At 35.8% G+C, this 24,203-nt stretch overlaps 1 protein-coding gene across 2 annotated transcripts in view; it reads left to right on the top strand.

The window, feature by feature from the left end:
• Positions 1–24,203, top strand: part of FGF12 (fibroblast growth factor 12) — a 608,799-nt gene that overhangs the window by 575,149 nt on the left and 9,447 nt on the right. For both annotated transcript variants that reach the window (XM_024124304.2, XM_007125982.3), the window contains one exon: positions 14,580–14,778. In XM_024124304.2, the coding sequence (XP_023980072.1) occupies positions 14,580–14,778 (199 nt within the window). The remainder of the gene's footprint in view (positions 1–14,579; positions 14,779–24,203) is intronic.

Raw genomic sequence — 24,203 nt, 5'->3', positions numbered from 1 at the left:
TCTATTTCTTCCTGGTTCAGTCTTGAAAGGTTATACCTTTCTAAGAATGTGTCCATTTCTTCCAGGTTGTCCATTTTATTGGCATAGAGTTGCTTGTTTCTTAGGATGCTTTGTATTTCTGTGGTGTCTGTTGTAACTTCCCCTTTTTGTTTCTAATTTTATTGATTTGAGTCCTCTCCCTCTTTTTCTTGATGAGTCTGGCTAATGCTTTATCAATTTTGTTTGTCTTCTCAAAGGACCAGCTTTTAGTTTCATTGATCTTTGCTATTGTTTTCTTTGTTTCTATTTCATTGTTTTCTGCTCTGATCTTTATGATTTCTTTCCTTCTGCTAACTTTGGGTTTTGTTTGTTCTTCTTTCTCTCGTTCCTCTAGGTGTAGGGTTAGATTGTTTATTTGAGATTTTTCTTATTTCTTGAGGTAGGCTTGTATAGCTATAAACTTCCCTCTTAGAACTGCTTTTGCTGCATCCCATAGGTTTTGGATCGTCATGTTTTCATTGACATTTGTATCTAGGTATTTTTTTATTTCCTCTTTGATTTCTTCAGTGATCTCTTGGTTATTTAGTAACATATTGTTTAGCTTCCATATGTTTGTTTTTTTTCTCCCTGTAATTGATATCTAATCTCATAGTGTTGTGGTCAGAAAAGATGCTTGATATGATTTCAATTTTCTTAAATTTACTGAGGCTTGATTTGTGACCCAAGATGTGATCTATCCTGGAGAATGTTCCATGTGCACTTGAGAAGAAAGTGTAATCTGCTGTTTTTGGATAGAATGTCCTATAAATAACAATTAAGTCTCTCTGGTCTATTTTTTCATTTAAAGCTTGTGTTTCCTTATTAATTTTCTGTTTGGATGATGTGTCCATTGTTGTAAGTGAGGTGTTCAAGTCCCCCGCTATTATTGTCTTACTGTCAGTTTCCTCTTTTATAACTGTTAGCAGTTGCCTTATGTATTGAGGTGCTCCTATGTTGGGTGCATATATATTTATAATTCTTATATCTTCTTCTTGGATTGATCCCTTGATCACTATGTAGTGTCCTTCCTTGTCTCTTGTAACATTCTTTATTTTAGTCTGTTTTATCTGATAGGAGTGTTGCTACTCCAGCTTTCTTTTGATTTCCATTTGCATGGAATATCTTTTTCCATCCCCTCACTTTCAGTCTGTATGTGTCCCTAGGTCTGACGTGGGTCTCTTGTAGACAACATTATATATGGGTCTTGTTTTTGTATCCATTAAGTGAGCCTGTGTCTTTTGGTTGGAGCATTTAATCCATTCATGTTTAAGGTAATTATCAATATTTATGTTCCTGTTACCATTTTCCTAATTGTTTTGTGGTTTTTTTTGTAGGTCCTTTTCTTCACTTGTGTTTCCCACTTAGAGAAATTCCTTTAGCATTTGTTGTAGAGCTGTTTTGGTGGTGCTGCATTCTCTTAGCTTTTGCTTCTCTGTAAAGCTTTTGATTTCTCCATCGAATCTGAATGAGATCCTTGCTGGGTAGAGTAATCTTAGTTGTAGGTTCTTCCCTTTCATGACTTTAAATATATCATGCCACTTCCTTCTGGCTTGTAGAGTTTCTGCTGAAAAATCAGCTGTTAACCTTATGGGAGGTCCCTTGTATGTCATTTTTCATTTTCCCTTGTTGCTTTTAATAATTTTTCTTTGTCTTTATTTTTTGTCAATTTGATTACTATGTGTCTTGGCATGTTTCTCCTTGGGATTATCCTGCCTGGGACTCTGTGCGCTTCCTGGACTTGGGTGGCGATTTCTCTTCCCATGTTAAGGAAGTTTTCAACTATAATCTCTTCAAATATTTTCTCGGGTCCTTTCTGTCTCTCTTCTCCTTCTGGGACCTCTATAATGCAAATGTTGTTGCGTTTAATGTTGTCCCAGAGGTCTCTTAGACGGTCTTCATTTCTTTTCATTCTTTTTTCTTTATTCTGTTCCAGTTATTCTGCTATTGATTCCTTCTAGTGTAGTTTTCATTTCAGTTATTGTATCGTTCATCTCTGTTTGTTTGTTCTTTAATTCTTCTATGTATTTGTTCTTTAATTCTTTTAGGTCTTTGCTTAAACATTTCTTGCATCTTCTCGATGTTTGCCTCCATTCTTTTTCCGAGGTCCTGGATCATCTTCACTATCATTATTCTGAATTCTTTTTCTGGAAGGTTGCCTATCTCCACTTCATTTAGTTGTTTTTCTGGGGTTTTGTCTTGTTCCTTCATCTGGTACATAGCCCTCTGCCTTTTCATCTTTTCTATCTTTCTGTGAATGTGGTTTTTGTTCTCCAGGCTGCAGGATTGTAGTTCTTCTTGCTTCTGCTGTCTGTCCTCTGGTGGGTGAGGTGATCTAAGAGGCTTGTGCAAGTTTCCTGATGGGAGGGAGTGGTGGTGGGTAGAGCTGAGTGTTGCTCTGGTGGGCAGAGCTCAGTACAACGTTAATCTGCTTGTCTGTTGTTGGGTGGGGCTGGGTTCCCTCTCATTGGTTGTTTGGCCTGAGGCGACCCAACACCAGAGCTTACCTGGGCTCTTTGTTGTGGCTAGTGGCGGACTCTGGGAGGGGTCACGCCAAGGTGTACTTCCCAGAACTTCTGCTGCCGGTGTCCTTGTCCCCACAGTGAGACACAGCCACCCCCCACCTCTGCCGGAGACCCTCCAACACTAGCAGGTAGGTCTGGTTCAGTCTCCTATGGGGTCACTGCTCCTTCCCCTGGGTCCCGATGTGCACACTACTTTGTGTGTGCCCTCCAAGAGTGGAGTCTCTGTTTCCCCCAGTCCTGTTGAAGTCCTGCAATCAAATCCTGCTAGCCTACAAAGTCTGACTCTCTAGGAATTCCTCCTCCCATTGCTGGACCCCCAGGTTTGGAAGCCTGACATGGGGCTCAGAAACTTCACTCCAGTGGGTGGACTTCTGTGGTATAAATGTTCTCCAGTTTGTGAGTCACCCACCCAGCAGGTTATGGGATTTGATTTTATTGTGATTGTGCCCCTCCTACCGTCTCATTGTGGCTTCTCCTTTATCTTTGCATTTGCAGTATCTTTTCTGGTGAGTTCCAGTGTCTTCCTATCAATGATTGTTCAGCAGTTAGTTGTGATTCTGTTGCTCTCGCAAGAGGGAGTGAGAGCACGTCCTTCTACTCTGCCATCTTGAACTAATCTCGAGTGTGTGCTTTCTTTCCTGACATTTAAATTAAAAAGTAATAGATCCGCTTGATCCTGTGTGTGTGTGTGTGTGTGTGTGTGTGTGTGTGTGTGTGTGTGTTTAGGTCTTGACTATTTTGCTTCTGTCTTTAGTCTGAGATCGGGAGGAGACCTTATTTAGAGATTTACAGTGTGGTCCTAAAATGGCCTTTTGAGGTCTCTAACAAAAGTCCAGTGTGTTTATTGAGGTCTCTCTTTTCTGGCTTGTCTAGAAGTTCATCATATCCCAGCCCTGCCCAGCCATGGTATATCCATTCAGTTATCAATTTTTCAGTAGTTGTTCTATGCTAGGCTTGAGGAATCTCATTCTGAGCATATGCAGTCTACCCATAAGCCCAAGACCCTCAGGAAATTCCCATGCAGACTCCTGCCCCCAATTCCATCAGGTTCCTTTTCTCTGGCACCTTGCTTCACAAACCCAAATCCCCTTAGCAGTCCCAACCTCCAGTTTCTGACCACAGCTCCAAAAAACCCAGAGTGCTATACCTCAGCTTCACCTTTCCATTTCAGGGTTGAACAGTGCCCATTGAAGAAAGCCGCGGTTGTAAATCAACTTACTTCAATAAAAGTAATTTTAAAAAGAAGAAAAAAAGAAAAGAAAGTCAAGGTTAATATGGTGCTTACCCCATGCATTTTCCTTCTCTCAAAGATCAAAACCCTACAATTCCAGTTGACAAGTGCTTGGAAACTACTGTCTCATATAGTTTGTCCAGTTTTATAATTATTTATAATAGGAAGTTAAGTTTGATACCGATTATTTTGACTTCATGGAAGTTGACAGATGAAATTTTAAAAATTGGGAAATTTCATGTTTTAAGAAAGTATTTCTATCATTAGTTGATCATTTCTGGGGCCGTTAGAGTATTCAGAATGATTTTCCAAAAGGTATAATAATGTTTAAATTGAAATAAGGGAATTTGAAAACATTCCCACTTTCATCCTTATCCCCAGAAAAGAAGACAGAGGCTGAGGCACACATCCTTTCACATAAGGTGTTAGGGGTATTCAACATACTTGATTTTCAAACTCAGTCATAGGGGGGCATTTGGTTACATACCGTGTACATGCTCACTTCATAAGAATTAATGGTGTTTTTAATTGGAGAATTGCACTGTTCCCCCAATATCTGCTCTCTGTCCCTAGAACATTCAGACTTCTGGAAATAATTTTTGTGATAACAGTGAATTGCAATATGATATATGCCCTCATCCACTGGTCTTCTTCTAATTCCCACTCCTCACCTTACTTCTGTACTTGCTGGCTTCTGGCTAAAGGATAAGTCAAATGGCTTTGTGGTATTACGCCTCATTAGAAGGTAATATCATCACATCACTTATTTTAAATAGATGTCAAAATCATCCTTTACTAGAAAAAGAGAAATGGTCAGATTTATCTGTGTGCTCTGTAAATAGATGACCAAATTGAGCCTTAAGCAAAATAGCCTTGATTAGCCTGTTACAGGGAAGAGAAACTCTCAGGACACATGATTTGGAGTTCATAAGGAAAGTGACTTTTCTCAACCTACTGCTCAGGCGAAACCATTTTCATTTGTGATATCAGATATCACCTGAAAATTGTAACGAGAAAGTAAGTAATATGCCAGATACTGTGTTTAGCATACCTACATTGTCTTGTTTAATAATCAAAACCTTATAGTGAAGGTATGATTAGTGTTAACTTACAGGTAAAGAAACTGAGCTTTAGGGAAATTAAGTAACTTGTCCAAGTTTAAAAATTAGGGAGATGAATATTTTTGTCTATCTGCCTCCAAAATTATGTTTCCAATACACTACAGTTTTCATGATTTTATGATGATATAAGTTTACCTGGTTGCCTTGTAAGATTTTGCAAAGAAAGCATTAACAAAGAACCTTTAGTTTTAGAGAAATTAGCTCAGGAGTTTTCCAGTAAAAAATATCTCAAAAGTATATAAAGATTCTCATATCTACAGTTTAAGTTATAAAATTAGACTTATTCTAGTCAAAGCAACCACGTTTTTAAAAAATGCTTCATTTGAGATAATGTATTTCAGCATTTTCTTTGCCTCTTGTCAGGATGGGAAACAATAGTTCTCTTGCTTGATTTAATATCATTATGTCTGACAACACAGTTAACAAAGCAACTGCTAATATTCCAAAGATTTTCAAGTTCTGTGCATCTAAAAGTCACTAATGAGGTTAGTGAACCAGAAGCTTCACAGCCAAATATCCAAAGGTTAAGACCAAAGGAACTGTGTATCTCTGGAGTTGTTGGATGTAAATCGTGTTGCAAGAATCAAGTATTTAATTCCGTCCTTATACACAACCCAATAAACAAGGTTTACAGCAAACAGGGAAGATGCATTTGTACATTAAAAAGAGTTTAGATTTTGGTTTCCAACTGGAAAGGAAAAAATCAAATCAAGAGGGTTCTTTGTACTAGCATATGTTTGAAAAATCAGTAATTTTTACATTTCGTAGGGAGAATCATTAGTCATAATTACTTATATAATAGCAAAGTTTATTTTCTCTGATTACCTTTTCTTTTACATTTTACATTTTGTTTTCTTAATAATAATATATCACTACTATTTCTCTTTGGTAGTTAAACACTATTTTTGAAATAATGATATTTTATCATGACTGATTAATTTCAAGAAATTATTTAACCGTTTAATATGAATGATAAAGCTATAGAAGGTTTAAGTCGAAGTGACGTTTTAGATTTCCTGGTTCAACAAACAACTCTCTTTTACATTTAGGGAGCCTAAGAAGGAAACTGATAATCCCAATTTGAACACAAATTAGAGATATACAAGAATAGAAGTCCAGGTCTCGGGCTTCCCTGGTGGCGCAGTGGTTGAGAGTCCGCCTGCCGATGCAGCGGACACGGGTCCGTGCCCCGGTCCGGGAAGACCCCGCATGCCGCGGAGCGGCTGGGGCCGCTGAGCCTGCGCGTCCAGAGCCTGTGCTCCGCAACGGGAGAGGCCACAACAGTGAGAGGCCTGCGTACTGCAAAAAAAAAAAAAAAAAAAAAAATCCAGGTCTCATGATGTCTTTTCACCAAATTATTTTGTTGGAGTAGACATTTTTTTAATTCCAAGAACTATTGAGAATTAGAGGGGAATATAACAATTATAGTAGTTACCGTCATAAAGCTTAGACAGGTAGTGTTAGATTATGAAAAATGAGAAAACAAGGTAAAGAATTAGAAAGTGACTGGAGGAGGTGCTAAATTATGTAAGGTAATCAGGGGAGGTCTCTGAGATAGTCACGCTTGAGCAGTGACTTGAAAGAAATGAGGGATCAAGCCATGTTAATATGCTATTGAAGAGCTTTCCAGGAACAAAGAATATCAATTGTGTAGGACTTGAGATGGTTTATGCTTGTTATTTTTGGGAAACAGCAAGGAGACCAGTGGCTGCAGTGTGATGAGTATTCATTCATTCACTGCACATTCATCCCATGGATTATTATAGCCAGAGCAGTGAGAGGGGAAATGGGGATCCACAAAGAACTGGATGAAGATGAATCATAATTATGGTACCATTTAATTTTATTAATCATACAGGATTATGTGGATTCCTACTTGAGTTAGAAAGAATACGTTTTACACGTAAAGCTAGAAGGAGCAAAAGTGGTTGTGATCGAATCACATAACATTCTTGGCTTCTCAAAAAATGTATTCCAAGCAATTGTCACTCTAAAATGTAGAAACTTTTCAAGTTATGATGTCAAAGTCTTCTATGGAAAAGAATTAATCTCAAATAATTGTATAGGTCTTCAAAGAGCTTGCACATGGGCTATGTAATTTGATCTCTATAGCCCCATGAGTCTGTTATACAATAGAGGAAGTTGAGGTTCAATGAGGTTAACTGATTTGCCAAAAGTCACTTTGACAGTTTGGAAAATTATTAATGGATAATAAACCAGAAATTTAGAGACTCCAAATGGTTTTCCAGAAAATAATTTATTGTGTATTTCTTCATGTGTTGTGGGCAATTCTCTTTTTCTATTCTGTTCATTTTATGTTTTGATATTATTATTATTATAGGAAATTACAAATGGTTAGTTTTAAATTATGCAGTTTTATAAGCACTATTTATAAATAAAACATATAAACATGTGCATTATATAATGGACTGCAATAAAAAATGACAAGTAGAATAAATGAGTTGGAGAAAGGATGGAAAATATTTTTTGTGAATAAATTATTTGATCCAAAAATATTATATTTTCATCATGAACAAAATTTGTCTGCAACCTATGAATGAATGATTGTTATTGGTATAAAATTTTCATGCATTATATGTTAGCTAATTATATGGGAAAAACTTGATTTTAAAAGAAGGACAGTGATTTTGAGAAGTAATATTTATCATTTTACTTAACCTTCACCACATGCTTTGACTCTTCTACTATGGATTTTTTAATGACAAATATAACATACATAAATAAGTATGCAAACTGTATAGAACTCAATGAATTTTCATAAAGTGAACACACACGTGTAGCTAGCTACCAGATCAAGAAATACATCATTGCCAGCACCCAAGAGTCCTCCCCTTGCTTCATCTTACTAATTACCCTCCCTGAACAAAGTTACTGCTTTCCTGAGTTCTACAGTAGATTAGTTTTACCTGCTTTTGAGCTTTATATAATTGAAATAATATAGCATGTAGCTGTATTTATTGTTAGGTTTATTTTTTTCCACATTATGTTGGTGAGAATCATCCATATTATTGCTTATAGTTGTAGTTTATTTGTTCTCACTGCTCTATAGTATCTTATTGTCAGAATACATTACATATCCAATCTACTATGGATGGTCATTTCAGTTGTCTCCATTGAATAGTGCTACTATGCCCATTCTTGTACATGTCTTTTAGGGGATAGATAGTTAGAGATAGATAGATTGATTGATTAATAAATAGATAGCCTGATAGGTTTCATTGGGTATAAACCCAGAAGTAGAATTGTTGAATTATAGGATATACTTATATTTATCAATACTGCCACACAGCTTTTCAGAGTGGTTTTACCAATTTGTTCTACCATCATTTACATATGAGAGGTCCAGTTGCTCCACATCCTTTCCAACACTTGGCATTATCTATTATCTCATTTTAGCTGTACTTGAATATAACCCATGATGGATTTTTCCAGCTTTATTGAGGTAGAGTTGGCAATTAAAAATTGTACAGCTTGATGATTTGATATACATATACACTGTGAAATACTCATCACAATCAAACTAATTAACATATCCATAGCTACCTTTTTCTGTCCTTTTTTTTTTTTTTTTTTTTTTTTTTTTGTGGTGAGACACTATCTTATGATTCAGGAATCCCACTTAGGAATATATCCAAAAAAATGAAATCAGGATCTTGAAGAAATGTCTGCGTTCCAATGTTTATTTCAGCATTATTCACAATAGCCAAGATATGGAAACAACCTAAGCACCAGTCAACAGATGATTAAAAAAACGTGATATACATATATCTATATATAGATATATATAATTCAACCTTAAAGAGAAGGAAATCCTACCATTTGCTACAACATGGCAGGTATTAGACAAAGTGAAATAAATCAGATGCAGGAAGACAAATATGTGGAATTTAGATATTTGGAATCTAAAATAGGCAAACTCATAGAAGCAGAGAGTAGAGTGATAGTTACCTGGGGGAGGGAGAAATGGAGAGATGTTGGTTAAGGGGTACAAAGTTTTAGTTATGCAAGATGAATTAGTTTTGGAGAGCTAATGTACAAGAATGTGACTATAGTTAACAATATTATATTGTATACTTGAAATTTGCTAAAAGAGCGGATCTTAACTGTCTTCACCAAATTTTTAAATGTGAAAATTATTGCCCCTACTTTATAGATGATAAAACAAAGATATATCAAAATTAAATAGCACATCCAAAATTATGCAGCTAAAGAAACAGAATCAATACTGTCTCTCAGCTCTATCTTATCACATAGTCTTTGCTGTTTCCTTAAAACATTTTTATTACTTACTTCAACAAGAATAAATTGAGTGCTAAATATGTTGGACTTCCTAGGAAGCACTGATGAGGAACATGTCTTTGTGAGCAAAAGCTTGCAGTGTATAGGACAGGAGCAAGAAAAACCATCATGACACAAGGCAAAGTGCATTAAATACACTTTGGGAAGAAAAAAGTAAATACCATGAGAAGCTAAAGGAGGGAAAATTCACAATAACCTGCAATAACTGAGAAAAACATTTGCCATTATTTTATTGGATAGAGAATTAGAGAGGACAGTTGAACAAAGTACAATTTGAGGGTTAAGAGATGTGAGCATGTCGAGGAATTAGTATGTGATGAAAACACTGTTGGCAGTGATAGTCAACCATGAAGGAAATATAACATTTTATCCATACAGCCATCAAATTCCCTAAATTTCTGTCTCCTTATTCCTCATGATACTTATATCTAAAGGAGAATGCCATTCAAATAGCGGTGGGATGGGCCAAGACTGGCACAGTTAGAGGCTGGCTAAGAAGGAAGTGTCTCATCTTGTGCAGTGGCGGAGCCTAAGACCGATGGGAGAATCCAGAACCTGAGTAGGTTATCAGTGGTCTAAGTGCAGAGAGAAGAACAGGAAGAAATACGGGAGAGGGATCAAGGTAGAGTATGAAGCTATGAAGTTGGGGATCAGTTAGAAGAATTCTGGAGAGAGTAGATTAGAATCAGATGGATGGGGAGAGATTGAAAAGGGTCCTGAGTGCTGGTCTTGAGCTTAAGTGGTGTTCCATTATTCACTCATCATCTGGAATGAAATGGGTGGGTGATCCAACTTTCCAAGACAAGGCTAGGGTGAATTAGGCATTTGGAATGTGAGAAGAACTGGTCATATAATGACTTGTACAATGCTAGAACAACAACAACAAGTTGTGCAAATGCTGCTAAAAAAGTGAGTGCTCAAAATTACTTTCAAAACACTATCAAAGGTCATATTCATATTCTGCTGAAATTAAGGTCAGTTTAAGTTGAACAAATTAAAGATTTGGAAAGGTTTTAGAGTAATAAATGTGAAAAATAAACGTAGCATTTCACATACTTACACACATGACGTGCATGTGGGTGTGTTTCTGTTTCATCAACAAACGTTTATTCTATAAGCCTTGCTATGTACCTACATGGAACTGAGCACTCAGGATTATAGATATAAGTAAATACTATTCATGAGATGCAACATGACTGCTAGTTAGTTTTACAAAAGGAAAAAGAATCCTCCTTATACTAGTTATTTACTCTGCTTTCATTATATGTCCCGGATTGAGATAGTCTAGGGTTTTGTCACCTTGGCTCAAAGCCTGCCTATCTCCATTACACTTTAGAGTTATTATCATTCTGAACATAATTTTTATAACCTCAGAACCTCTTCTGAATATATGTGATTGCCCAAGGTTTTGCCAAAGATTTTTAAAATGTATGTGTATATGTTGTTTTAGCTATAGTAGGAACAATCTATGTAGGATAAAGCTTAACTTATAGCATAGGGTCCTGGATGCTGGAGCAGATAAAATCATCTATGACAAAAACACAGAATTAAATGTCTAGTTACATGATTGATTGTATTTTTCTTGCTATAAGCAAAAACAATAATAATGCATTGGAGTTTTTGTAAAAATTCTGTAAGCTTATAACATGCTTTCATATCCATCCTCTTATTTTCCTTAAAATAACTTAATTTGCAGTTGAAAATATGAAATTCAAAGAAGTTTAACCACTTACCTAAAGTCACACAGCTAATATGTATGGATCCAGAAGCAAAACCCTGATTTTCCTACTCCAAGTAGAGGACTCTTGATTTCTCATTATACAAATAGAGTGATAATAGCAAGTATATTGTAAATTCTTTGATGCCCAACTTTATATTGAAATTGTGAACATATTGTAAAGGTTGCACTTAGAATGATTGTCCACGCTGGCTCAGTGTTCTTAAGGTTTTCCTCCCCATTTCTAGGAAGTTGGCTGTGCCTCACAGAAGTGCCTGCACTAAGCTTTTGCCATTTTTTTCCTCCTGAAATGTTTTTTCCTGGCCGGGTATTATCAATTGCCTAATTTCTGAATTCTGACTCTGCATAGTCCCTTTAAAATATTAAATGGGATACTTCACTTGACTTTTTATATCTGATTATCACCGGATACTATATCTAGGATCCCCATTCTCCAACTCAGAATTTCAAGGCTCAATCCTTACCTAATGCTATTCCTGGCACTATTCATGCTCCCAGGACTTCAGTCCCTGCCCAATTTTCTGGACTTTTGCTCTTCTAGGAGCAGACTTTAAACAGTTGTGAAACTAAATGGAAACCTACGAGTTCACTATTTATTAAATAAAAATATTATTTTCATATGTATAAAAGACACCATAGTAATTATACCTGGTGGGCATGGTTGTGATGATGGCTTGCCTCTAATCAACAGCTTGGTACCAAAAGTAGGCTTGGTTAAGTAGTAAGGAAGCATTGTGTGGCATTGGAAAAAGGACTGAGCCAGCAGCCAGGGGCCAGGGTTCTAGCCCAGGGTCTGGATCTGCCTCTAATATACTATGACTCGCAAAACAATTATTTAACTCTCATGGACTTCTGTTACTTTGTTAAATAAGGGCAGTAAGCAGCTTTCTATCTACAAATTTTCATATTTCTGTGAGGTATACTTATAAGTAAACAGGGATTACACGTATGATAAGATGTATTTATACACACAATTCCTTGCCCCATATGTTTCTCCCACCTTCTATTATGAGGTCTGAAGTCTTATATGTAGAATTTATTCATTGAACTTTGAAGAGTCCCTTAGCATCTAGAGTTCATTAATATTGAGCTAGACCTAGAAACAAAAGCTTTGAGATTATTTGGATTAGTTTGTTTTAAAAAATATAACTAATAAAATCTGTGCTAAATTTTTAGCTTTTTCTAGATCTTTTTAACATAGTCCTAGAAGGAAACCAGAACTTTTAGATTATCTTATAAATTTAATGAGAATCACTTTGATTCCTATACTTGGCAATGGTTAAACTCTGTCCTAATAATATTGAGACAAGGTCATAGGAGAGCCCATTGTTCAGCACAGAGGACCATAATTTAGGATTTTTGTGTTGCCAGACAAGGAATATGCAGTAGTTTCATTTTTTCCCCTTACTTTCTCTAGTTACTTCATTTATCTGATTCCTCATTTTTTATTGAGAAATAATTCACATACCATAAATTTCATGTTTTTACACTATATGCTTCAATGGTTTTGTTCATATAGTTGTGCAATCTAATCCCAGGACACTTTTGTCTCTCTAAAAAAGCCATCACTTCCCATTTACCTATCTCCTCAGCCCTTGGCAACCACTAATCTATGTTTTGTCTCTGGATTTGCCTATTCTGGATATTTCATATACATTGGATCATGCAACATGTGACCTTTTGTATCTGGCTTCTTCCACTTAGCATAATGTTTTTGAGGTTCATCTGTGTTGTCACATGAATCAGCACTCCATCCTTTTTAATAGCTCAATAATATTTCATTGTATGGATATATCACATTTGTTCATCCATTCATCCATTGATAGATGTTTGAATTGTTTCCACATTATGAATAATGCTGCTATGAATATTTGTGTACAAGTTCACACGTGGAGATATATTTTCAGTTCTCATATGTATGTACCTAGAAGTAGAATTGCTAGATCATATGGTAACTGTATGTTTAACCTTTTGTGGAATTGCCAAACTATGTCCCACAGCTGCTGCATTATTTACATTTTTACCAGCTAGGTATGAGGATTGTAGTTTCTCTAAACCCTCAGCAACACTTTTTATTGTCCATCTTTTTTGATATGGCCATCACAGCAGATGTGAAATGGTACCACATAGTCAATTGTTTCTCTGGTTATTAAGCCACTAAGTTCACTTGAAACCGAGAGTATTCTGTGACATCATATTTTTATTATCAATATAATTATTATTATTGAAATATTATTACTATTATTATTATTTTAATGGGTACAACCACCTTTCCATCTCCCATCCCATATTTTTTTAGTCTCATTTTTTTGGGTCTATAGCTTTTGAACCGTTTAAAATCAACAGGGTCCTTTCGGCAGTGTCTTTATCCCTGAAGACCTTCATCTGTCCCCACAGATGCATCACCGTAGCTCCCTAGAAGTGAAGCCGGGGGATTAGTCTGCAAGAATCACCTCCAAGGACATGGTTTCAACAGCTTTAGTCCCACATATTCCTCAATAACTTAACCCCAGGTGTAACTGCATTAAATCACTGGGGCCTTTCATTGAAAGGGTTACAAGGAAGAGATTCTTCTAGCACTTAGTGAAGACAGCAGTGACTATTGTGAATATGTTTGACATGTAGGATTCTTATTTACTTGTAGCAGAGAAGATGCTATCACATTTGTTTTTCTTCTGCTTTTCTTTGAAGGGGAGGAATTTCTTCTTTCTATGAAATACACTTTGTTCATTTGACATGTTAGGATTTGATTTTATTGTATTGATTATAAAATCTCATTGTAAGTCACTGAACAAGACTCAGGCAGAAAAGGTGAACTTGAGAGGCAGTGATTGTGAAGCAATAAATGTGAGTTCTGGCATTGATGCAGTAATTTTGCTGTTGTTGTTTTAACTTTGTATTAATCATATAACCTTTTGGTTGTCTCACTTATCAAATGGTGAAGGTGAGGTAGAGGACTTTTAAGATTCCTTCTTGAACTAAAACTCTCATATGTTTCACTGGAGATCATACAGTATAGTAGTAAAATTTTTCTACTACTTTTTCCTGATATTTTTACCTGAAATTTTGATTACTAAGTAAAAAAAAAAAAATGTTTCAAAGAAATTAACAGGAAAGTTACTGACGTTAAGCAAAGAGGTAGTATACTAGTGATTTTATGGAACAAGCTTTGAGTATTTCATAGATTTGTGGACATATAGGGGAGTCCCTTCAAAAACGTCTGCTGAGCCTGTGTGTGCTGTGATTGTGTTATATTTTGATTCCCAGGGTTACATTTTACATGCTAAGGGCCACAAAAATGCACAATGGCTATTCTCTTAAATTTACAAAACATTATACTGAGATCAGAGCTTGGACATGGGCACAGTCTTGAGTGATATTAACTGAAGAAATGATTCAAGCCTGACAGTTGTGTTCTGTGGAGTAAGGTTGTTTAGAAGGGAAATCTTGTTTCTTGATTTTGTGTGATAAATCTTTAAACCAAATCCAGATAGAAATTACATGCAATTTTTTCTCATTTTTTCTTAACAGAGGACCTATATTTCAGGCTCATTGGATTTAAATATTTGCTGATTCATTATTAAATCCTTTCTCTCTTTTGTATCTTCTTTTTTGCTTTTTTTCTGCAGGATGTTTTCACTCCAGAATGCAAATTTAAGGAATCTGTGTTTGAAAACTACTATGTGATCTATTCTTCCACACTGTACCGTCAGCAAGAATCAGGCCGAGCATGGTTTCTGGGACTCAATAAGGAAGGTCAAATTATGAAGGGGAACAGAGTGAAGAAAACCAAGCCCTCATCACATTTTGTACCAAAACCTATTGAAGGTACAAGACAAGCTTCTTTTCTTTAGACCCTGACCTGTGTGTTGAGGCCAGTTCCGCTCCTTGTCCTTTCACTCAGTAGATTGTTTGTCATGCAACAGATCAGAACAAAGATTCAGAAAACACAATAGTACCTCTTCCTATCAAAAAATAAAATTCCATTAAAAATACTTGACACTTAGAAAACACTGCTTGAATATAGAGGCTAGCAAGTTCTTGAAAGTAGAAAAATAGTGGTAGTGACCATTCGGAATGTAATTTCCTTCTTTATTGAACACAATAATTTAATTTCTCAGGTTACACTCTTGAAAAAACCAATAATACTATTATAATGCTTTAAAGTTTTCACAAGTCTTTTAGAAATATGTTTATATCCTAATTGCTACATCTTTGTGAACAAATCTCATAATATAATGTATTAATTTTTATTTGTATTTTTTAAGGAAAGAAAATAATATTCTCTTTACTTTGCTAATAAATATTACAGTTTTAAAATTTTATCCCTCTCAACTGAGCTGTAACTTCCCCTCCCTTGATCATTTAATATAGTGTTCATTTATTTCAATTTATCAGTGGAATAAATAATTTTATGCTGAGGAAACCCATTTTTGGCAACTTGTTCACTAAGCAGGATGAGAATCTCCCATTGAGGTGACCACATTTCCTGTATTCAGTCAAGCTTTTTAATACAGACTTAAGAAAGCAGCAGTGGAGTGGACATTTACCAATATAACACTCTTCTCTAAAAGTCACATTATAATCACTTAAGACATTAGTTCAGCTTCCTCGTCCAAAGAAATGAGAAAATTGAGGCAGTGCATTGCTATTCTGTGATTTAGCCAGGCTTACTGTCCCCTAAATATCTGTAAGTTATGGTCAAGTCCACCAGTGTAGGAGCACAGGGCCTGCTGCAGATTGCCTATGACTGTAACAGTCAGCAAACATTTGTTAAATCAATACTATGTTCAGAGCACTCGGGGGAAATGTGGCATTCAAAGCTCCTAGTCTTTCTCAAGCCCCCCCTCACACCCTGTGCTTTTAACCACACAAAACAGAACTTTCTTCTGTTCTACATTTTTACTACTTGTAATACATTTTTACTATTTTGAGCTTTATGTAGGGTTTTTTTTGCCCTTCTGTCCTCAAAATTTCCTTTCAAGTGCCTGGAGAATGCCTATCAGTCCTTGTAAAGAATTAATTCAAGAGTTAATACGTCTATGATGGCCTCCCTGACTTTCTTCAAGTAGAATTAAATATTCTGTCACCTTATTATTGTATCTTGTTCTCTCTTCTAGAAATTATCACATTGTATTAAATTCACCTATTTACCTCTCTGTCTCTTCTTATCCATAATTAGATCACTTGTTAAATGAAAGAATGTTTTATTTTTCTCATATCTCCTTGTATCTTGTACAATACCTGGCATATCATAGAGAGATATTCAATAATCATTGTCAATTGAATAAGTGAACAAACGAATGAACAAATGAACACATAGGTAAGTATAAAGACAAAGAAGAACTATATTCTTCAGGAAACTTTATAATATTCTTGGAGATATGAAGTATGTTTACTAATGGCAGTAGTATAATGTAAAAAGTGATGGACTAAATGTTGCCGGAAATGATATTGGGATTTATAGAAAGAGCCAGCACTTCCACCAAAAGGAAGATATTGGAAAGTTGATACTGAAACATACCTTCAGGGCTAGGTCAGGTTCAGAACATTTGAGATGAGAGGTGGGGATTAGGTAGACAAAAACACTCCAGGTGCAGAGTGAGTAAACTATTAAAACTATTGCACCATTTTTATTTGTGCATTTAAGTTGATTTTTTTGTTGTTGTAATAAAAGTAGTGCATGCTCATTAACAATTTTTGGAAAATTCAGGAGAGTATAAAGGAAAAGTAAAAAATCCTTGTGTTTTGTTTATTCCTTTTATGAATAATGCATTTCATACTAAGTCCCTCCCCCCCACCCCCCAAAAGAAGAAACACCTGTAACCTACCCTCCTGATCATGACTTCTGTCTACATTTTGGTTAATCAAGCTTCTTCTTGGGTCTGTATGATCATGTACATATTTCTAAGAGAAATGTATACAATTACCGTGTTCTGAGTTTGAGAGCTGCCTTAATTCTTCATATTTGCTGCATTTCAGTACAAATGTGGGAAAAGAAAACCAGACATTCCTAGTTGTATATGTTAGAATTAGGTTTGGTTGTGTACAACACAAAACCCATGTTAAGAGCAGCTTAATCATACAGAGTTTTATTGTCTCACAAACCAAATCTAGAAACCTGCTGTCCAGGGCTGGTTCTGCGGCTCTGCAGTTGTTAGCGACCTTGGCTATGTCCAGCTTTGAGTGCCACTCTCGTTTTGTTTTTGTTTTTCAAATAGCTCTGCCTTTTTCCCAGTCCTGATGGCGATATCATTTTGAATGTCAGGATTCCCAAAATTAAACTCCGTCAGTGTGAGGATCTTTAAGTCATGCACTGGTTGCATGATAATAATAACCCACCAGCCCCTTTCCCTTCACAGCTTCACCCTCCATCCTGTGTTTAGAACATAGGCATGTTAATAAGGGGTTGCAAAGGCATCTATTCAGACAGATGGATGGACTTGATATTTAAGCCCATTACCACATACATTGCACATCAACCTTTACTTACCCTCCCCTGGAATTTAAGACAACAGTGCAGGCTTCACCATTCCCAGTTTTGTCCATTCAGAGCATTGTTCACACCACAGATAAGTGACTCCCCCAGATTTAATTGTCTGGATGGTGACCTCCCCCTTTAGCTTCAGATACACCAGCCAAATACTCTCTGACAAAGAACAAGAAACAATCTCTGCCTTTTCTCCTCCCTCCTCCTTCAAGGAGTTCATTGCTCAGCTCTTGCAAGTGGTTGGACATTCAGAATCTAGTTCCTTCCCCCTGAAAAGAATGTGTGTGCTTTCCAAGATTTAAGCTTCAAGAACTTAATCCTGGAGTGAGAAATACGTTTCCAAAGTGAAATTAGTAAATATCAATTGCGAGCCATTGCTATAGACATATTAAACTTGGACTAAAGGAACACCTAACCAGTTTCTACCAATTTATATTCTAGTGGGAAGATAAGACTAACACAACATGCACATACACTCACACACATTTAGGACAGTTACAGATTACCCTTTCTGTCTGTTAGAACTGTTGCTTTAAGCTAATAGAACCTAATTGAAGTCCCAGCAGTATATAATGTAGATCATTGGTTCCCAAACATCAGTATCAAAACCATCTGGAGTGGTTTTAAAAGCTACCAATTCTCAGATCAAATCTCCAAAGGATTCTGATTTTATCGTCCAAGTTATTTTGATGGCAACCAGGTTTGAGACTCAGTGTTCTAAACTGAATTTGGTGTTTCAATGCTCATTTTGATCCAGTCTGGCCATAGACCATTATTTAAATGTATTCAAATTAGTATGATCTATGTATTGGACTAAGCCTAATCTAATATAGAGTAAATTGTCACTCTGACATCATGGAATTAAACATATTAAACACATTAATATATTTAATTTCCTTTCCTACTGCTATTAGGATGGCTGTACTTTAGTGCTGGGTTAAATAACTGTACGGAGTTAGTGGAGGTAATACCAACTATTGTACCACATTGATCACTAAGAAAGAGTAACTTGATAGTAATCAATTAGTCAAAGATAAACAAATGTCTAATTCTTCTAATAAAAATTTTACCAGTGATTTGCTAAGTAATTTTGCGAAAATAATTTTTTACTTCAACCTAGGTAATCTCTGGAGATGCAATTGATTATAAATTTCCTCTATTTCACAAGAATAATATGAAGATTGGCATTGTAAGAAAGTTGGATCTCTCAAATCTGTCAGATCAATGCAAAGAGCCTTTTTCATTTTCCCTTGGAAATTGGACATTGTGTTACTGTGTTATGTACTAGAGAAAGGCTGTGAGGCGTGGTATTGAATAAAGTATTAGAGACCATGAAAATTGAATTTGGAGGGAAAATAATAATCTCTTCAAAACCTATGTGCTAAAACACCGAAGAAGTGAATAAATCAGGAGTCCTGATTTTGTAAAACTCCTATCAGGAAGATACTAACGGCAAATTGTTTTGATGTTTTTATTTCAGTTAACTTGAAAGAGAACTAGACGGTTTGTTTTCCAAAATCCTCTTTTGGACCCAACCATACTAAAAGACAAAAACAGAAATATGGAGTAAAAACATACTTTTGATGCTCTTGAATGTTTCTATTACAGAAAAGATAATAGCAGCATCTCTCTCTCCACCTTTTGAGTTTGGGATCTCTGCCAGCCTGTGACACCTTCTTTCCCCAAACCAGTTAACTCATTCAAAGCAGCTTTTTCCTGGCTTTGAATTTAGTCTTTAATAAAGCCCTCCTACCTCTCCCTGACATATTCTTCTTCTATATCTATCTCTTGCACACAAATACTGCTTCTGATCTCTTTCTAAATGAAGATGTAGATCTTTTTGTTCACAATGTCTCTTAACTCTTTATAATAAATATTTACGGCATACTGGGTGCATCCTTTTGACAATACATTGCATCTGAACCAGCACGTAAAGTTCTGCTACAGTTCCAAAAGGGATTCTATGTGACATTAATTAAGGTGTGAAATTGCTTCCTGTTAATTTCCCATACCCTTCCATGATCTGCTATTAAGACAATTAAATTTCTTTAATGGTCCGTTAACTAACAGAGCAATCTAACCTTTCCACTTGGAAATTACAGAGGGCCAAGGAAAATTTGATTAAGAAGTTGGTAGTAATAAAAATATTAGTCATATTTCATCCTTCTTTGATGGAAACTGATAGAGCATGAAGGTTCTTTTTTTTTGTTTTGTTTGTTTTATTTTTTTATTTTTATTTTTTTCAATTGACAAGGAAATTTAGTTATTTCTGAGATATACATTTTAAAGTAATAACTAGAATTATGACTTATAACATTATACCAGAACATACAAGATTTTTAGAAATTTCATGTAATGTCTGAAACATTTATATTAACATATTTCCATACAAATAACCCAAAGAAAGTTTAGTATTAGTTGTTTTTGTTTGTTTGTTTGTTTGTTTGCTTTTATACTGCAGGTTCTTGTTAGTCATCAATTTTATACACTTCAGTGTATACATGTCAATCCCAATCGCCCAGTTCAGCACACCACCATCCCCAGCCACTGCGGTTTTCCCCCCTTGGTGTCCATACGTTTGTTCTCTACATCTGTGTCTCACCTAGCATGAAGGTTCTTTATAAAGTGTCATTTATGAGTTTTATTAGACACTGGAGTTATCTTGCCTCCATTTGGAAAACAGAATCTGTCAGCAACAACTACAATTGCCCTCCACTCAAGTTTTCTGGCTCTCAATTCCAGAGTAATGTTGACACTTAAAGATTTACACCTAGTTCTTCCATAACTATAAGAATTTTCCATTTTTAAATGATTTACAAGAATCCAGCAGTAATATAAAAGTAATCATTAGTAGCAGTTGTACTACTTTACATTTGGATGATTTGTTGTTATTTTCAACATTCTTCCTTAACAGGAGTATCATTTGATAGTCACTGACATTTGGAAGGATGCAGATTAAAATGTCCAATTTTAAACAGGAGGAAACTGAGTTTAAGAGAGGTTACATAACTCACCCAGGTCCATTCAGCTAGAAAGAAGCAAAACTAAGACAAGAACTGTTACCGTTACCAAATACTGCTAGAGCGTCCAGCAAGCTGGTGAATGAGAATGACCATTGGGATTGGAACATACATTCAATAGTGACTTGACCTGAGTGATTTCAGTGAAGTAGTGGGGACTAAGTCTAATTGGAGTAGATTCAAGTTATAACAGGAGGTAAAGAAAGAAGTAAGTAATATTAAATGACACTTCTGAGGAGTCCTGTTATAAAAGGGAGGTAGAGAAATGGGGCACAAGGTGGAGAGAAACATGGTGGTTGCATGGTGAGGTTTATTTGTTTAAAACTGTTACAACGTATTTATAGACTGATGGGAGAGAAGTGAAAATTGGTATTATAAGAGAGAGGGTCACTGAATAACACTGACCAGCAGGGATGGCATCAAGGACACACATGGCAGGGGGAGGGCTAGATTTAAATAGAAACAGGAAGAGTTCAAGCATTTTAACAAGCAGGGAGCCAGAACATGTATGAGCAGATGTGTGAGGGTTGGTAACTTTTGTGGTGGAAATATGAAAACTTTCTCTTCTGCATTTCTTTTCTAAGGGAAATACAAAGCATGGTAGTTTATTGATGAAAAGGAAGGAAGGGAGGGAAGAAAGGAGGGAAGGATAAAGGGAAAGGGAAAAAAAGAGAAGAAAAGACAAGAAGGGAAAAGAAAAGAAGGCAAGCCTATTACCTGAGTCTGAGGAGGGTCTGAGGCAGTTTTCAAAGTTTGAGGAGGGAAGAGATTTATGGAATAGTCACTTGGGAAGAATGAGAGAGGAAATCGGGTAGAAAAATGTAGTAGGACTCCACAAAGTGCTGAGCACCCCAGAGGTTTGGGGTCAAGACTTTGACTGAGACCAATCAATTAAGTGTTGTTTTTCTCCAAACTCTTTAAACTATTGACTATAACCTGAGGGCAGGAACCCTGCAGCTAATCACACATGAATTTGAATGCAGATTTTGCCCGTGTCAGTGCACTACTTTGAACAAACTACCCTTTTTGCCCTTCAGTTTCCTTTACTGTGAAAGAGGTCAATTAAAGTATCCACCTTTTAGGGTCATTTAAAATAAACTTACTGTATGTAAAGTGCAGATGTTTAGTAAGTGCTCAGTTAATATTAGCTATGATTAAGAGGACAGTGGCTACTTAGAAGGAGAATACCCCGGGATGGTATCTGAAACCTGGTTTATTATTGTTGTTTGATTTATAAATAACAGCAACCCCTAAGATGTCACTTTTTCATACTTTTAAGAAAGGCATTATTTTAGTTTAAGTTTTCCAAGAGAAATTTATGATAACTAACATAAAACTGATTGTTGCACATTAAGTCACAAACGGAATCTGAGTTATTATAATGGCAAGGGACGCCTGCCTATTCTGATAACTGCATTTGCAGCAGAGGTACCAGTGAAAGAATATAATAGAAAAATATTAAGTGGAAAGCCTGCTCTGGAAAGACCCATAACTAATCTTACAACGAGAGGATGGATTTATTTTTAATAAGACTTCAAAGCTCAGTGATATGTATTTGGTCCTTTTCTAATGGCACAATCTTGCATTTAAAAGTAAAGCAAAAAATAAGTTGAGCAAATACCATATATTATTACAAGGTTGGTAGCTTATGGTCTTGTTATGACCAAGTGTAGCATTTTATTTGATAACAGGACTGCAGGGCTTTCTATAGAAAAATGGACCACTGCATCTCAGGCAGCTGTGAAAATGACAGCCTTCACTACGCCAAGTCACTAAGTGACTAGGGTCCATCATACGAGTGTGTTCCATTCACATTAAAGGGGTGAACTGGGGATTCCTAGCAGATGCTATGTCTTAAGGTAATACATAACGTTGGCTATGTTATTAGAAATCCGCGCTTGTCCTTGTGTCTGCAAATGAGGAAGAATATTCTCTCATGAAATCTCTACCTCATTCTTATTCTGAAAGCTGGGATAAAACCCTCTGCTTCAATATCATATAAATCAAGAAAAGACAAAACACGAATAAAAGGAAACATTCAGAAGAAAAAGAAGAAGAGAAGGAAGAAGAGGAGGGGGGGAGGAGGAAGAAGAGGAAGAAATTGAAACATATTTCAGAATAGTGGAAAAATAGAAAACTGATTTGAAGAAAGAGATCTAAAGAGCCGTACAGCAATACTTCCCTTCTCAGAGCATTATCTCCTTTTTACCATTTATCCAAAACTATTATGATACCACATATGTTAGAAGAAGAAGAATATTTATCTCAAAAACTTTCTGTGGACTGAAAAAAAGAGCAAGTATATTTTTTCATAATTCAAGGAGGAAAGAGGGCAAGAAATATGATCAGGACAACCCAGAAGAGCCAAGTGAAAGAGATATAACGTTGTGAATCATGAAAGTATTGCATTATCAGGACACTGAACATTCTTGAAATTTGGATATTGAAACTTTGTTGGAAAGATAGTATAAAATTAAATCAGAAAGAAACACAGTTAGAAACCAGTTCCATACCAACAGCTGGCCATTAAATTATGCCCACTGAAAATAAATCCTGTATCACAAGTGGCGCCCACAAGGTCCTGAATGAGAAATAGATAGTTATATCCCAAGTTCCCCTCACTGGATTGGTTTCCAGTTGTTAAATCTACAGTGGCACTGAATCTGAGTTTCTGTGAAACAGGTCTGGGGAGCGGGGAGGACAAGAACAATAGGGAGTTGGATTTTTTGTTTGTTTTTTCACTTTATTCTCAATTTGGAAATTACTCCTCATCAAAATACCTAGAATATCAAACTTTGCTCTCATAGCTATAGTGCCCCAGAATGCATAAAACAGAGCACTTGGGAAGAAAATATTCAAGGATTTTTAAAAACTTCTAAAGCATTGACTAAAAACTATTTTCTAATGAAATAATAGCTTATAGTAAAAGAAAGTGATGGAAAAGCCCCTTCTTAAATACCATTTTAGTCCTTTGAACTACTGCAAACCTAGAGACTAGGGTTCTTTGCAATTACTAATAAGGAACTTATTAATGGGAAGAAAAAAAACAATCTTGTATGGGACAGTAATAATTTGAGAAGCACAATTTAGGAGCTATAGAATTTATATAATTGTTGAAGATCAGAACCTCGACAGTTCCCTGGAAATGTTTCTTAAAGGTTTCTCAGAATTGCCTAGTAGTATATGATTGGAAATTAATACCAGAACTCCAAATTCTAGTACTGGTATCTGTAAAAAAATTGCAATTAATTTTTACTGTACAGTATACAGGAGTCTCATATGCAGGATTAGTAATTCTTGATTTATCATTTGTTGTTTGTTTAGTCGTCTTAAGTGCTAAGCTAAATTACGCTTCCCCCAAAACAAAAGGATAACCATTCTCAACACGTTAGTTAGCTTAACAAAGAGAGCCCCACTTTTCAATTGCAGTCAGAGTCATGGTATTTGAAGTGTGTTAGATGTTGAGTACAGTCATCCCTCAGTATTTGCAGGGAATTCGTTCCAGGAATCCCTGTGGATACTAAAATCTGCAGATGCTCAAGTCCCTTATATAAAATGGCATAGTATTTGCATATAACCTACACATCCCCCTGTATACTTTAAATCATCTCTAAATTATTTATAATACCTAATACAATGTAAATGCTATGTAAATAGTTGCCGGAGCAGGGCAAATTCAAGTTTTGCTTTTTGGAACTTTCTGGAATTTTTTTTTTTTTTTTTTTTTTTTTTTTTTTTTTTGC

Source organism: Physeter macrocephalus, chromosome 1 (assembly GCF_002837175.3).
Source record: "Physeter macrocephalus isolate SW-GA chromosome 1, ASM283717v5, whole genome shotgun sequence".
Taxonomy (NCBI): Eukaryota; Metazoa; Chordata; class Mammalia; order Artiodactyla; family Physeteridae; genus Physeter; species Physeter macrocephalus.
The sequence above is the reverse complement of the archived record's forward strand: the minus strand, read 5'-3'. Positions and strand labels throughout refer to the sequence as shown.